This window comes from Protomyctophum bolini (assembly GCF_963924005.1).
Source record: "Protomyctophum bolini genome assembly, chromosome: 19".
Classification (NCBI taxonomy): domain Eukaryota; kingdom Metazoa; phylum Chordata; class Actinopteri; order Myctophiformes; family Myctophidae; genus Protomyctophum; species Protomyctophum bolini.
This window is the reverse complement of record NC_137880.1, coordinates 30,631,947-30,649,240: the sequence shown is the minus strand read 5'-3', so window position 1 is coordinate 30,649,240 and position 17,294 is coordinate 30,631,947. Positions and strand designations below refer to the sequence as shown.

Below are 17,294 nucleotides of genomic sequence, written 5' to 3'. Positions count from 1 at the left end.
TATTTCTATATGCATTTTTAGTCCAGATTTATACAATATTGTAATATTTTAGGTGATTTTGAACCAGACCAGGATTCTTTTTTGGGGGGGATTCCGAAAGTGGCTAAACCTGATCCTGACTCTTCTTTTTTAAATATATATATATTTTAAATATAATTTAGTATCTTGTTGCTGGATTTTACCTGGTTTCTAACAACTTGACTTCTGCCTGCATACACTTCCGTTGGCTATTCACGTATGTGTCGCATCCTTGGTATCTGTAACCTAGCAGTAGTAGTACTAGCGGCAAATAGTCCTGTTGACATGCAGTGCCATTGATTCCTAAACGCTAGTCGAAATGTCTTTATTATATTGTAATTGCAGATTGTTCAGTTGGTCCTAGTTCTATGTGAATAGACGTGAATTTATATAATTGAATAATTAATGGTACGTTACTCGTGTTTGTGATAATGAAAAAGATGATAAACGCAAACCCACTAGTCGGTACAATGTGAATGTGGCTAGCAAAGCTATGCTAGCCACACAATGCAGTTGTAACATAGCAACATATATGCTAGTTATATGTCAATTGAGCATTTTCTGGGTTTCCTTTAACAACATAGCTATTATTTTTCCCAACATGTTTATTGAACCATTCACATTATATTCTTTTTTGACATAGTTGCCTCTTTCGAATTTAAACTCGAGCTACTCCAGCAAGAAACGTATTGCTTTAAGGGTGCTGAAGATGGTTGTTTGTTTTACTTTTTGTGTGTGTTTTTAATATCTTCAGAGCATTGTGACAGCTCAGCAGCACGATGACGTCCATTATCAAGCTGACAGCGGTGTCAGGGGTGCAGGAGGAGTCAGCCCTCTGCTACCTGCTGCAGGTGGATGAGTTCCGCTTCCTCCTGGACTGTGGATGGGATGAATGCTTCTCCATGGACATCATTGATGCTATGAAAAAGTACATCTGTGATTTCCGACCTGGATCCTGTCGCCCTGTTATGTGGAGGATATAATATGTGAATATCTGACATCTTCCATTGATTGCGTTCTTTGTCTCGATATAGCAACTTTATCTGAAGAGCTTTATCATGTGCATTACATGATCCACCCTAGCCCCTTTCGGAACCCTCGGTTAAGCTTTTCTGAAGTTTGGACTTAACCGTAGGGTCCCTAATCGGTTATCCCACTCTCCATGGGATGCAGATGTACATACCCTCCGTTCACGCCGAGCGGCGCGCCACTTTAGTGTTGGTGAGATGTTTCAAAGATTCATAAAGCGGCTATAGGAGACAACGGAAACGTGGGAGAAATCGCATTAACCACCGATGCCGTTAAGTATATATATATATATATTCTTTTTTAAAGTTTTGGCTTCTCCGAAATTCTCTCTTCCTCACTTCTCGTGTCCCGCCTCCCACGACACAACAGCATTATAAACATCCTGCATGAACGCGGTCGGCCAATCAGAGGCAGTAACTAGGACGTGCAGCTAGCCAGTCGCCACTCGGGAGGTGGTACAATGAGAAGTCAACAAGGAAGTGAGGAAGAGAGAATTTCGGAGAAGCCAAAACATTAAAAAAAAAGATTAAAAATACTTAACAGCATCGGCGGTTAATGCGATTTCTCCCACGTTTCCGTTGTCTCCTATAGCCGCTTTATGCATCTTTGAAAAATCTCACCAACACTCAAGCGGAGCGCCGCTCGGCGTGAACGGAGGGTATGTACATCTGCATCGTATTGAGTGCTTACTAACCGATCAGGGACGCTACGATTAAGCGATGTCCAAACTTCAGAAAAAAATTAAGAAAAGCTTAACCAAGGGTTCCGAAAGGGGCTAGATCCACCCCATACATTCACACACATCATACTCCAGTTTTAGATGATAAGGTGACTACAACATGACGTCACACCACGGTGACACTGTATAAATGAAAAATGACTCACCCATCGCCCGAACACATCTCTCTTTAACTCGTTTTAACACCGTTTCAGTGATCACCTTATCACCTAAAACGGAAGTATGAATGGGCCTTTAGGGGTTCTGTGTCTTACTCAAGGAAGCGTCAGAAGCTGGGGTTCGAACCAGCTGGAACCTGACTATTCCAAGACGGTCGCTCTACCTCCTGAGCCACTCGACCTCAAATGAGACACAGTGTTTTGTGAAGTTTTATGTCAGATTCTCACTTGTCCTCTTCACAGCAGAATGATAGGAGTTACATAGTGGCCCTATACGCTCACGAATAGATCACAGTGAATAGAAATAAACAAGTGTATAAATAATGGGTGTGGTGTTTGTCCCTACCTCAGATATGTTCACCAGGTTGATGCTGTGCTCCTGTCTCACCCTGACCCCTTACACCTGGGAGCCCTGCCATATGCTGTTGGAAAGCTGGGTCTAAATTGCACCATCTACGCCACTATCCCCGTCTACAAGATGGGCCAGATGTTCATGTATGATCTGTACCAGGTGAGCATGGGCCGCTTGAGATATTCTAACGTGCCCACATGCTGAGGTCTCAGTTTGAAAAGGACTGCATGATTATTCCTTAATCATTTCTGCCTCTCGTGTTAGTCTCGGAACAACAGTGAGGACTTCACTCTGTTTACCTTGGATGATGTGGACTGTGCATTTGACAAAATCCAGCAGTTGAAATATTCCCAGATTGTCAATTTGAAAGGTCAGTGAGTTGCAGATTATGATTCAATTTGAACATATTTAACACTTTAATGTTAAATATGTGTGTGAACAATGTTAAATAATGTGTAAACATTTTTTTCACCTGATAGGGAAAGGACATGGTCTGTCCATCACTCCACTTCCAGCTGGTCACATGATTGGAGGCACGATTTGGAAAATTGTGAAGGATGGGGAGGAGGAGATTGTTTATGCAGTGGACTTCAACCACAAAAGAGAGATGTGAGTAGAGGGCGACAAAAACAGACTGGGAAATGAAACGCATGCATGCACGCACGTCGCACACACACACACACACACACACACACACACGCACACACACACACACACACGCACACACACACATTGTTTTCACATTCTTTAATAACCTGCCGTTTCACTGTTATGTTCCAGCCACCTGAACGGTTGTACGCTGGAAAGCATAAGTCGTCCATCTCTACTCATTACAGACTCCTTCAATGCTACATATGTTCAGCCCCGTCGCAAACAGAGGGACGAGCAGCTACTCAGTAAGTCACCTTTCACTGTGTTCTCTTAAGTACGTACGTACTGAACCAAGTTGACCCTGGCCTGTGCCTTCGGTGTGTCGATAAGTGCCTGGCCGGAAATGTATTGTAGAATGTTCAGTGTGTGTACAGTCACACACAGTCGTCGGTGGTAGTGAAGTGTCACTCATCCTACTCTCCTGCTCAATCAGTGTCGTCTGTGAATAACAGCAGGGGTCCTTTGGGGTGTCGATAAGCGTCTGGCCGAAAATCGTTGTAGGATGTTGTTCAGTGGTTACACAATCGTCAGTGGTGGGTTGGGCTGGAGCTCTCTGTTTGTGACCGAATAATGTTTGGACTTCTTTCTATGATTCTGTAGAAATTGTGACAGTATCTTCCTGAGATGATCAGCAATGATCAGATATTGAGTCAAACCAGTTGGTTAGTGTTTTACAATCCCTGCATTGTGAATCATTTGACCTCTGCCATGTTTTCAAATTTGAATTTTTGTCAGTTGTCATCCAGTTCATTATTTGTCTATACGCATCTTTCATTATCTCTTTCATAAGAGATAACACTAGCGAATAGGCCAGTGATGATTTTCTTTATTTTGATTTTTTCACAGCCAATGTAATGGAGACCCTCCGCGGTGATGGTAACGTTCTTATTGCCGTGGATACGGCCGGCCGTGTGTTGGAGTTGGCTCAGCTCCTGGACCAGATTTGGAGAACGAAGGATGCTGGACTGGGGGTCTACTCACTAGCTTTGCTCAACAATGTCAGCTACAATGTTGTGGAGTTCTCCAAGTCACAGGTCTCAGCCACACATATTTCACCCCAGTTAATAATATTTGTGTAATAAAGGTTAAAGGTAAAGTTGTGTACTCGACCCAACTACTTCAGAGCAGTAAGCACTAAGCAGACACAGTTTAGCAGGGCTTAAAGTTCTCAGTCCTGGGGACGGATTGCAGTCCTGAGCATTTCATAGGGGTCATTTAATGAGATCAGTGCAGATTTGCAAAAAAGAAAAAATCAGTCTTGGGATTTTTTTGGCTTTAAGCCCTGAGTTTAGTGATTGGAGAGTACTTTGGTTAAGGGCAAAGGCAGGAGTATGTACCTATCATGCATGCCTTTTGGTGTAAGAAATGCATAATAATTGCTCATTCACCATGAGATTAGCTTTTGGAATTTGAATTGCCCTGTTTGCCAAATAGAGTAAATGAACAAGTATGAAGTATGAGCAAAAAGGCCACCATGTGAATATGGTCAAAAGACGAGGCAGATTTGTAGCTTTTGTTAACATTCACAGCTGTTCTTTTGCGCTATACATTGTACTAGCTGTGACATTCATCTCCCATGCAGGTGGAGTGGATGAGTGACAAACTCATGAGGTGCTTTGAGGACAAACGAAACAACCCATTCCAATTCCGCCACCTGTCCCTGTGCCACAGCTTGGCAGACCTGGCACGGGTGCCCAGCCCAAAGGTGGTGCTGTGCAGCCAGCCAGATCTGGAGTCTGGCTTTTCCAGAGAACTGTTTATCCAGTGGTGCCCGGATGCCAAGAACTCAATCATCCTCACCTACCGCACCACACCTGGAACCCTTGGTCGTTACCTAATCGACAACCCCGGAGAGACACGGCTGGATCTGGAGGTGAGGCTGGCAGAGGGAAGGAGCGTCCATGGTTCTGGCTCGCTGCAGCAGCGTGGATCAGGGGAGAGAATTATCTCTCGATGCAGCATGTCCCTTGGGCTATTGTGGTCTCATACATTTCTCCCCTGCTGAGGAAGCATCTTGATGTGTCACTCCAGTGTTAACACCCTTGCACATTTTCTCTGTTCTTATGACAGGTCAGGAAACGGGTGAAGCTGGAAGGCAAGGAGCTGGAGGAATATGTTGAAAAAGACAAAATGAAAAAGGAGGCTGCCAAAAAAATCGAACAAGCAAAGGAGTAAGAACCCTGTAGTAGACACGTGATTCACCTGGGTTGGTGCAGGGAGCTGCTACCACGTTATATTACATGACTTATTATGAAATAGACATTTTCTTTGCTTAACGCTAATTGTAATATGTAATTGTGATTAATATAGGTGCTTATGGAAGGTGTCCATAGGATGCTATGAACATATTTTCTTAACTTTGCCCTGATTCTTTCCATACTTGTTTTCAAGACTTGTGTCACAGTCTTGGCCCCAAACAGATGACATTGACATATTATTTATTTATTTTCACTGTTGAGCAGAAATCTCTTTGACGTTTGCCCTTTAGAAAATGAAACCGCTGTGCATTTGATGCGTGTTTGATTTGACGTGCTCGTGTGCAGGGTGGATGTCGATTCCAGCGATGAGAGTGACATGGAGGATGACTTGGATCAGCCCACTGTGTCGAAAAGCAAACACCATGACCTGATGATGAAGGGAGAGGGGAACCGTAAAGGCAGTTTCTTCAAACAGGCCAAGAAATCCTACATCATGTACCCCACACATGAGGAAAGGATCAAATGGGATGAATATGGGGAAATCATCAGGTACTTATTACTTAAACACATCAACTTATGTTTTGAATGTTTGCATGAATGATTAATGCGAGACAGACATTAACATAATCAACATACTTTATGAATAATTGTAGTAATCCAAACCCTCAGCTAACAGTGAGCCAATGCAGTTCTGAGCACCTCTCTGAGACCTGTGTTAACTTGGGATGTGCGCAGTGAGTCGTGACTAATTTGATGATTAAATTATGATTTTGTAACCAACTCCATCTACTCTAAAAAAGAAAAGTTCAGGTTAAACTCAGAAAACACATTTCTATCTATATGACCAACATTTAATATAGTCACATAAGCAAATCTTGTTGTAAATGCCACTGAGAAATTAGGGCATTTTGCCACCATGATCATGGTTATTCTACAGTTGTTGATTCAGCAAAATGGTTACATTCAGATTCATTTTTTTTTTCTCGCGTATAATCCAAATGGGGAAAAACCATAGTTAACTTTTCTGCATGGAAGTGTACTTGTTCTGTACTTGAAGCGAATGTTCTGATGCCATTATCCATGCTGGTTTACATTGGAGTAGATAGTATTTTGTCCCTAAATGCAGCCACTACATTACATTGCTGAAAATGGCATGGTTGCTTAAAATGGCACTGGCAGTGGGATTTTAATTTAAAAACTGTTTTAAAAACATGTTTTGCAATTAAGATAATAAATAATAGTTTAAACAACTAGTATTTCAGTATTCTACAATTAGTAGGGAAAATATATAGACTGGACTAGCTGTGCATATTCCTACCATATGAGTACCATATAGTTCTCATCGGGCCTGAAATTTGAATCCCGGCCCGGCCCGGCCCGGCCCTAACTGGGTCAGCCCGAAGCACGGCCCGACCCTAAAAATTACCATAATGTTAGGCCCGAAGCCCGATAAAGCCCGACAAAGAAAAAAAAGAACGCCACTTTAATGCATGGCCAGCGCAGCGGCACGCACCGTCAGTGGTTCAGTGTGTGTCTGTGTGAGAGTGAGAGCGGAGTTCAATGGACTTATCGCCGAAATAAAGGATTTATGTAGTTCACGTTAGACTGTTAATGTACCATTTCCATATCATTCTAATGGATTCCATTTCCAGTGGTGGTGGTTAGTTTCCTCTGAAGTGAAGCAATGTCCAAGACCCCAAGTATCGTCCCCAGTCGAAAAGAACAAACATAGCCTACAAAGTTTACTAACCATCTAATTTTGTAAATCAAATTGCCTGTAGCCTGCAGTGGACTGTAACATTGCGTGATCATCATACACTACAGAATTATATGGATTGGTTGGTGACTATATGACGTTGATTAGGCCTAATGATTAGGTTATTCATCGCAGCCAGCTGGGTTTAACGAGATAGCTCAGTGCAACTGTTTTCGTCATAAAACATTTAGCAAATGAACTGAAACTCATTTGGTGCGCCGCAAACCAGAGGCCAGCCAGCGGTATAAACATTAAACAACCACCCCACCGTTCACTTCTCTCTGCCTCCACTCCTCCGTCTTCCTCCTGTCACAAGTGAATCGCCATAGTGCAGCCCTCTTCATAATAAATACATACTTGTAGGCTATATAGCCTACACATTACACAAATAACAGAATTGCTAAAAGGAGAAAAAGAAAAAATCGCAGAAAATCACAGAGCCCGAGGCTCGGCTTGGCCCGACTAATTCGCATATTTGGGCCCGGCCCGGCCCGAAAAGGCCGGGCCGGGTTGGGTTCGGGCAGAAAATGAGAACTCTAATGAGTAAGCAATTGATGTGTGCTTTTTATAGACCAGAGGACTTTCTGGTTCCTGAGCTACAAGCCACAGAGGAGGAGAAACACAAGCTGGAAGCTGGGATGGCCAACGGTGACGAGCCCATGGAGCAGGACCTCTCTGTGGTTCCCACCAAATGCACCTCTAGTGTAGAAAACATAGAGATCAGGTTAGTAGTGTGTGCTACCCATGGCTTATTCAAATATAACAGTAACTACAGAAGTAATAGCGACTGGATTACTTTTAATAAAGTTAGCACAGTTAAATTGAAAAAGAATATATATATATATCGTTTTTGGCATATGTATTATTATTATTATATGTGAACACATGTAGATGATTAAATGTTGACAAAATGTTGTACAAAAATAGGCTACGATACAATAAATGAGAAAACAATATACTGTAACAATGCATTGACATAACTGACATATTGACACAGGTCTAAAGCTTTTGTCGCTCCATGACCTGTGATTATGTTATGATGTATTACTGATAATTACCAGACAACTGAGCGATCAACGGTATGAAGGATTGCCTATTGGTGTGCACTGTGCAGAAATCATCGTGAAATCATCCTTGTAAAATAATTAGTTTGTGCAGCGCTGCGGTTAATTAAAGGTTAATAGTAAACGATCTCTCCTGTTGACCCTTCACAGAGCCAGAGTAACATACATTGACTATGAGGGTCGCTCTGATGGAGATTCCATCAAGAAAATTATTAACCAGATGAAGCCCAGGCAGCTGGTCATAGTCCATGGGCCCCCCGAGGCCAGCCTGGAACTGGCCGAGTCCTGCAAGGCCTTCACAAAGGACATCAAGATCTACACGCCCAAGCTACAGGAAACTGTAGACGCCACCAGCGAGACACACATCTACCAGGTTAGACATCATCAAAGTCACACTAGTTGCTTTAAATACATTGTTTAGGGACCCACTGTGAACAGCCAATGTCACATCTTCTTGACCTCCCGCTCTGCAGGTGCGCTTGAAAGACTCATTGGTGAGCTCGCTGCAGTTCTGCAAGGCCAAGGACACAGAGCTGGCGTGGATCGATGGCGTGCTGGACATGCGAGTGGTGAAGGTGGACACTGGTGTGTTGCCAGAGGAGGGCCTCAAGGACGAGACCGAGGAGGGCGAACTGGCACTGCCCATGGAGGTCGCGGCCGACTTAGAGGTCGACCAAAGCGCCCTGGCGGCGGCGGCGGTAGCTGCACAGCGTGCAATGAAGAGCCTATTTGGAGAGGATGAGCGGGAGCCATCGGAAGAGAGCGACATTATCCCCACACTGGAGCCTCTGCCACCACATGAGGTGAGGGAAAACAATGCACAGTGTGCTTTATTTATATATATTTTGTTATTATTATTAATTTAAAAAAAATCAAACCAAAAAGCCATTAAACAATTTAAGTCAAATATATTTAAAGATATTTCTATAGATGCCGCAATCCGATCTTCTAATCGGATATCGGGGCTATATCAGCCAAAAGATGGGATCAGATCTGACCAAGCACTCCGGTCCAAGCACTCCGGTCCAGTGCTACTAGCAGGGAGAGTGGCTCTGCTAGCTGCAGCAGGCAGCCAGAGTGCAGAGCAGGCAGCTAGCCTAGCCAGCAGACTGCTGCTCGAGCGCCAGTACTGTACGAGTCGAGCGCCTAGCGGAGCAAACAGCAATGTTAGAAAATGAAAAAGACCCAACAAGCGAGTGCAAAAATTAAAGAGCTCGATTCCCCACTCTGGCAGCAACAGCATCAAAGTTCCTCTCTTGCTCCCCTATGCTTGCTCCATGCAAGCTCCTCTTTAGCGTCGATCAGCGTCAATCATTTTCTTAAGATGAGAGACGAACAGGCTGACACTGAGCATGCCGAAATGCTCATCTTCGTAAAAAATAATCTCCCCAACAGTTTTGGTTGACGAAGATAGCAGTTAAGTGCTAAAAAATGCTATATAACGGAAGTCACTTATTGCAGTTGTTACAATGTGGAACACGGACAGACAGTGTAGGACTGCACGTTTTTCATAGTGGGATCAGGGGTCCTTCAGGGAGTTCCAAGGAGTCTCCAGCTAGGAAACAAATGGAATGGAATCTGTAACTCGAAGTGTACAAATGGAACCAAATGGACCCTAAACGGTCCATTTGGTTCTATTTGTACACTCTGAGAGTTAAATTCACATTGATTTTACAATATAAATAAATAAAAAATTATAACTCCCAGAGACCCCAAGCTATTAGGCTTCAAATAGTGGTCAGTAGCTAATGCATGTCAAAATGGGGGTCCTTGAAATTTAAATTATGTGTAATCACCGCTAGATTCATAAAAACCGCTCAGCTAGCTGTCTGCTACCCATAGAGATGCATGTAACCTATTGAACTCGGAGGTTGGCTTTGGTGTTTGTAATTAAAGCAGGGCACATTGAGGCTGGAGGACAGGGCTGTGCGGCGCTAGCTAGGTTCCGTGAGGCTGTCCGTGCGCCGTGGCGTTTTGAGAAGGCGTCCTAAGTGGAGCAGCAGTCTTGTTCTGTGCTAAGGAAGTGTACAGACAGAATGACAGACAGACAGCGTTCGGTCAATTTAGTGTAGATAGCCTACCTATTGAGAAATGTATAACACAAATAACCTGATCAATCTGCATTATCCACGTTTGAAGTGAGTAGGCTCAAGTTGGTAAAAAATAAATGGGTCAGTTATTCTCATAACCTACTGTTGTACAACTTGTTTGTTGACTATTATTCTGGGGAGGTTATGTTCTCTGTTTGAGAAATATCACTTGATCAACCCTGATTTTAACATTCCAGACTAGAAAATCAGTAATAATAAGTAAAGATTAAAAAAAGTGTGCTACCTGCCAGATATCAGACAGCATATAGAGACTTAATAAGTTCTGTATCGTTATCGGATCGGTATTGAATCGGTTTTGATGATTGTTGATTGGTTGATCGGTATTGGGTCGGGAGTGGAGAAATCGTGATCGAGGGCGAGGCATCCCTAGTTTTATTTTGTAGTAGAATGCTTTATGTAATTCAGCTCAGTCAGAAATGCTGAGCAAAAGAAAAGGATAGTAGACTACAAACATTGGGCAAAAGCCAAATTCTGGACAATTTTGGCTGCAGCTTATGAATTTGTCTGCCGGTAATCTTGGCTGGTCATCAAACATAGCGAAGCTTCATCTAGCATTGTGACAGATAGGTTGGTGGGAGAAAATTATCAACGTAGTAGCAGCCAGCAGGTAACACCTTTTTATGTCCCAGGAGCAGTGGCATATTAACTATAGGCAGTGGCCATCCTAAATAGCCTGCACTAGTAGTAAATAGCCTGTAACTAGTACGTTACGTCACTGCACAAGTGCCCAGGAGAGATTCTTTGTTCTCACTAAGAAGAGAACCAGACCAAGGTGCCAAGACAAGAGAGCGGATCCCAGAACAGCTAACCTCCACATTCACGAGTGGTGTCTGTGAACAATACACTGAACCAGAGCAAGCTGTGAGGGAAGATAGATAGCCTTAACCTATCGGAAAGAAGGAAAGGGAGGCAGGCACAGAAGCAATTTCTTAGGGCAAAAGCTGATCTTTGGCCATCTCTATTGTGTTGAACACTCTTCTTATTTTCCAGAATAATAATAATAATTAATATCTTTTGTTGTAGTGACCCGTTGCCACAGTGTGACGTGACGTGTGCTAAATGAATAATCCATTACTTTTAAGATATGGCAACTTTGTTTGCTTTATGCTTTACAGAGATGCTCCAATCAGTTACAATTACATCTAACAAGGATCCTAGGTTCTTTTCTGTGTGCTTCCCTCGATAGCAGCACCTGTTACTATCCCTTGTAGTTCTCTTAAAGTCCATTAGTTAAAATGTTAGTTTTAACACTTTAGATCATATCCTCTATCGTGTTGTGCACCATTTTAACAATATATTGTTTAATTGTTTTATATAATAATAAATCATGACTTATTCCTATAAAGAAATGATGACTTGCATACATTAGCAAGAACCTAGTACTGACCAAAGTCCAATTAAAATATTCTGCTGTCCTTCCCAACCACCCCTCTCCCTGGGGAAAACAAAAAAGACAAATATTATTTTGTTTACTTGAATAGATTGTTAAAATGTACTGCAGTGCACAAATATAGGCACTTCAGAATAATCCTTCATAACGTTGAGTGGCTCAGTTGGCCAGCAATTAATCAAAATATACTCACAGCAGGTCATGGCAACATAAGTGACATTTAGTATGTGAATATGCGTATCCTTTGAGGCAGTTGATTAAGCTCTTGCAGAGATCTGTTCAGTCTCCTCTCCTCACAGAGACTTTCAATTCGAGTGGTAATAATTTAATGGGATGGGGCCGATCATACTGTGTATAATTCCATGCACAGTTGTCAACAAAACGATGAAGTCCCCAAGACCCCACAGTGAACTATTATTGGACAGTTGGACGCTCCATCTTCAAATGCATTGACATCATGCACATGACGTTGTTTTCATTTATGCTTTAGCAAGGCTTGGTAGATGATGTGCTCAGCTAGAAGAAGCTTTTTATCAAGTTGAGTTCTGAACAACGGCTCAATCAAAGAATTGCGAATGAGAAGCGGGCATTGCGTGTGTTTGTGCGTGCCTGCCAGCAGCATCTCTTCTACACTCAAAGTTAAAATTCATTTTCAGACAACTGACAATAAAGCAATGGCCATTTACTGTACACATTATTAGCTTATATTTTGGTTTTAACTAAACCATTTGATAAAACACAGACACAACACACACACACACATAAAATCTAAAATGTGGAAAATATTAATAATCATGCCCACCAGGTGGTTCCATGCAGTGAAGAACTGTGAGTTGGCTGGTGTTTGGTTTTTTTGACTGCCATTTCCAGAATGGCGACTGCATCAAAAACAGTCTCATTTTGAGCTAAATTGTACTTGATGTTCCACCTCACTATCTTGTTTCTCTTGGAAATACTAAATACATCACAATATGGAAGACTGCTATTTCAGCTGGACTTTCTGTACCAATACTAGCCCCTTGTGCTTTCATGTGAAGGTCAAACAAATAAAATAGCTCCTGCCGTTAGGTAAAATACTGTAAATGAACACCAACAACAACAATAATATAGGAACAATGGAAACACAACACAGTACAGTAGTGCTGCCGTAAGCGGCATTGGCCGGGGGAGATTGACACTACCAGGTTACATCTCAGTCATTCTCTGATTGTGACACTGGCATCTTGTGGTTTTCCCCCCAGCAGACCCCAGGCCAGACACTACTAGGTTACATAGAAGTCATTCTCATCTTGTGTTTTCCCCCCTGCAGACCCCAGGCCATCAGTCGGTGTTCATCAACGAGCCACGTCTGTCCGACTTCAAGCAGGTCCTGCTGAGGGAGGGCATCCAAGCTGAGTTTGTGGGCGGAGTGCTGGTCTGCAACAACATGGTGGCCGTCCGCAGGGTAGGTGTCCTTCCTCGCAGCACCCATGAGCTGTCCATAACCGTGAATGGACACATTGGACAGGCCTGGCCCTCCACCCATCTTGCTTGGAATGGCAGCCAGGCAACGCCAAGCCAAAAGATTGCATTCAGACGCTTAGCGTCTCAATGTCTTAGCTCATCATTATGATATTCAGTAATATTTCATGTATGACTACGGTGTGTGTGTGTGTGTGTGTGTGTGTGTGTGTGTGTGTGTGTGTGTGTGTGTGTAGTGTCTTATAATTGTTCTAAAATATTTAAGTGTCTCTAAGCTTTTGAAATCATTTCAGGGGAATTTCTAAATGAGGCTTCTTTATGAAAAGGCCCTGTCATCACAGAGAACTGCTTTGCCTGCATACAAAGCCCAGAAAGCCTGCTGTCTAGACCAGATAACAAAACAAAAAAAATCAGCTTAAAAGCCAAATTCAAACATAATTTTGCATGCAGCTCCATCACCTCCATGCCAACAGGAGTTTACTGCGCAACTGGGAAAGGAAGAAAAAAAAACAACCCAACACTGGTGTCTTTCACATGCCTGCTTGTATTCTGTGTCTTCACTGCTGCACATTCCATCTGCCATTGTATTCAGTTGAATGTAATGAACAAACACTTACACATACTCATTGCTCACGCATAATCCATGTTTGCTGAACAGAAGCAGAGGATGACTGTATCAGACATTACTCTGTGTTCTTTGGCTCTTTTTCTGACTGCTGTCGGCTATCAGATTTTAATAGTGTGCTGAGCTGCATGACATAAATCTCCATAATACTTGGTAGTATTTACAGTTAATGAAGTAATTGGATGTTGATGGGGTATCGTGTCTGCTACAGTACATTTGCACATACATATAATTTGCAGCAGTGGCTGGCATTAATACAGCACCTGGGGAGCAGTTAGGGCTTGAGGATCTTGCTCAGGGACACCTGGGTGAGACTTGGCGAACCGGTTATCTTCTGATTCCCAGACGGCATTTCTGCCCACTCACGATGCATTCATCGTCTTTATTTTTAAAACATGGATGATTATGCCTTTCAAGCAAGCGAGCCAAGGTGTTTAAAATATACCTTGGGAGTGAAGTGTAGAGCGACACAGTCAAGTGACGCACAGTCGCACACACAGGTTGAACATGCAACCACTCTCCTGCCGCTGGATAATACTAAAGTTGAAGAATGTGACCATGCTTTAAATTAATACATTCCTAATTCATGGTAGTAGCTAATCATTGTCACACATGCTGTTTGAGACAGTATACCCAAATATCCACTTAAAAAAACTCTCAAAGTTGTGTGTATATCCAACACAAGAAAATACATATAATTTAGATTTCATTTAGTATAAATATCTTGGCCAAAGTATATACTGTACATTTTGGTTTTTTCTTCAACTACTGTACTACTACTACTATAGATTTTGGCAAACTCAGGAGTCATGTGATCAAGATGTGTGTGTCAGATTTGAAAAATCTGAAAATACGATCTGCCTGTAATTGCCTTCAATGTGTGGGCGGAGGCTTGGGGCCCATTTCTTAGAAAATAAGTCATATATCATGACGGCAACGTCCAATCCCAATTTCCAATTTGGAATCGCAGAGCGTGGCCCTCCAAATAAATTTTCACTTCTGACCACAGGGTGCGACACAAACAGTTTCCCCGACGGGGTAGGCCTGGGTTTGCAACCTGTCCTTGCAGGGACCTGTGCTCAGAGAAGCATGTTTTTCTCACTTGATTAGGTGAAATCCCGACCTGAAAATATATTTCATATTAACTAAAGAGCTAGAGACGGGTAGATGCCTGTTATTGAACAAACACTATAGTAATGATTACCGTACTATGATAATATAGAGCTTATATAGATTTGTCTTTTATTTTCACATTTCACTTACAGCACCTTGAGATTGTGTAAATGCGACCAAATAGACCTGTACGATTTGCACAAGTCTGGGAACAGCCACGTTGCACAATGTTCTACTGTGAAGATGGTATGAGGACCATGGTGGCATTTCTGTCCCCTTCCACACTCACTGTCTCTCTCTCTCGTCTCTGTGCAGACAGAGGCCGGGCGCATCGGTCTGGAAGGCTGCCTGTGTGATGACTACTATAAGATCAGAGAACTGCTGTATCAGCAGTACGCCGTGGTGTAGGAGCACACGCCGCATTGGAGCAGGCGCCATGACCACAACAGAGACAACATTCCCTTGTTCAGAGGACTCTATCCAGAGGAAAAGAGCGTACCTACCGCACTCTGGCTCCATGGGCGGCTCCAGCTGTTGGAGCATTTTTGTTGTTTTGTGTTTTATTTTATTATTATTGTTAGTTTTACCTCCCTCCGGTGAAGGCCAAGGGCAGATGCTTTCTCATGACTACGGGAAGCTCTTTGCAACACCGGGGGGGTGTCTCGTGCTCGGAAGCTTCCTGCAGTGTAGGCCAGCCTCACGGTCCAACGTCATCCTTTTACATGGGGCAGATGAAAAGGGGTGTGAGAGTTTTGTTGTTCTTCTTTTCTGCCAGTCTGTGATTAAAACAGTCTCTTATTTTCATTTCCAAAATACGGTCTGTGTTGTAAAATCTTTTGTCTCCTGTGTCCACTCCTGACATGGATGACAAATGTGTGATGGTTTTACATGTGCTATTTGTAGCGCTGGCACTGTAGATCTCACTGCCTGCTGTGCCGAGGTCCACCAGTTACTCAGTTAGTACGATAGCAGCAGATGGAGCCATTTTTCAGCCGCGGCCGCCCGCCTCTGAATGCCCATATCAAACATGTCCCCCACAGGATGGGGCTGTCTGTAATTCTCGGCAGAGATGACATTGTCCCCTGAAGTGATAGCTAGGATTTAATTCAGCCTTCCGTGAAAATAATGAGTGGGGATTAATATTTCAGGTAACCCACTCGGCCTCACATCCAGCTTGTTTAAAAAAAAAGAATCACAGGTAAGAAGACGTGTTCCAGTGGGTTTTCCTCTCTTATCTTTTCTGGACACATGGATTATTCAGAGCCAAATGGTATATAACGTTGGCGATAAGAGAGTGTGTTTCTGAGCATGAGATTGGGGATGGGATAGATTGTAACGTGAATATGTCTCTCTCAGCTCAGCGGGGGGTGTAATCGCCCAAGCGATGTGTATCAGCAGCAGCAGCGGTGGTGGTAGTGGCGGCAGCAGCAGTCGTTTGACTCGTTTCGGCTGATTACGTTTGCAGTGTTGTGTGAATCCCCCCCATGGGGTAGGACGGTCCTCCCAACGTAGGGAGGCAGCTGTGGCGGGCTGCCGCACTGGCTTAACGAACGTCCCAACAAATAGAACAAAAATACCCCCCACCCGATTCAACCTTTCAATGGTCAGGTGCCAAGAGTGTGACATCACATTGATTATGCAGTCTCTGCCCACACACAAAACGGACACACCTCACCCACAGTGCAGTGCAGTAGAGGCAGTTACATTTCTACTGAGTTGTAGTGTTACTCATGCACATGCTTGGAAGAGTTGAGCATGGATGCTGCCTGACATGCAAGTTTTATTTGGAATGTCTTTCATACAGGAGTTGTATAAAAGAGTTTTGCACTTTAGAAGCAAACATTTAAATGCTCTTTTTTTGTATCCATGGTTCTCACACAGACCGAAAGAAATATAACAAAATTGCATGCATAACGCCTTTGGTTATTTATTTTCCACGATACCCTTGACACTGAAGAGAAAGGTTGAGTGACAGAGTGAGGGAACTAGAGATAAGGAGGAGAGTTACTCTTCTGTGCCATAGGGGCATGCCAACCCTGCCCAGTTGCTGCTTTTCATTTTGATAATTGACCGGGAACGCCACAAATGTCCATCAACTAATCCTCTTAGCTTTCATAATGCTGACTGTCACAGAAGCCCTTGTTTTAATGTAACGAGCCGCTAAGCCCAGAGCAATGGACAGAGTTACCGTAGTGCAGCAAAGGCCACACTGCCCCCTGGAGGCCACGTTCCCCCCCAAGTACACACTCACAGCTCAACAAGTGTACTACCAGCAATCTATCACATTACATCCAATGTTTTTTTGGTTTTTTTATATATTTTTTATCCCACGATTTTGTAACCCATTTTTCACCCCTGTGTCAATCTTCTAATGTGATCCTGGGCTTTACACACCCTCTGCCAACCTGGGGAGAGCAATGTTTAATCTACTGTGTATATACACTGGCTCTGTGAGTAGTGTACACTTTTTAGTAACACGCTCATTGGTGAGGTCTGGCAGTATAGTCATGTTGTAAAACAGACAAAGTCAAGAATATCGCACGATATCATCTCAATGCAAAAATCTGAGTGAGTGAGTTGACATTTTTGCACAAGTTGGCGTTTTCTTCATCATATCCCCCAAGCCTTT

General features: G+C 43.1%; 1 protein-coding gene across 1 annotated transcript; it reads left to right on the top strand.

The window, feature by feature from the left end:
- The first annotated feature begins 293 nt into the window (after positions 1-293).
- On the top strand, positions 294-15,226 carry cpsf2 (cleavage and polyadenylation specific factor 2). Its single transcript, XM_080790548.1, has 15 exons — positions 294-426; positions 773-946; positions 2,296-2,455; positions 2,561-2,666; positions 2,776-2,905; positions 3,077-3,192; positions 3,794-3,981; positions 4,530-4,820; positions 5,018-5,118; positions 5,491-5,694; positions 7,473-7,625; positions 8,116-8,338; positions 8,439-8,768; positions 12,776-12,910; positions 14,981-15,226. The coding sequence occupies exons 2-15, from the start codon at positions 798-800 to the stop codon at positions 15,071-15,073; spliced, it is 2,379 nt and encodes a 792-aa protein (XP_080646674.1). The 5' UTR covers positions 294-426; positions 773-797; the 3' UTR covers positions 15,074-15,226.
- The last annotated feature ends 2,068 nt before the right edge of the window (positions 15,227-17,294 follow it).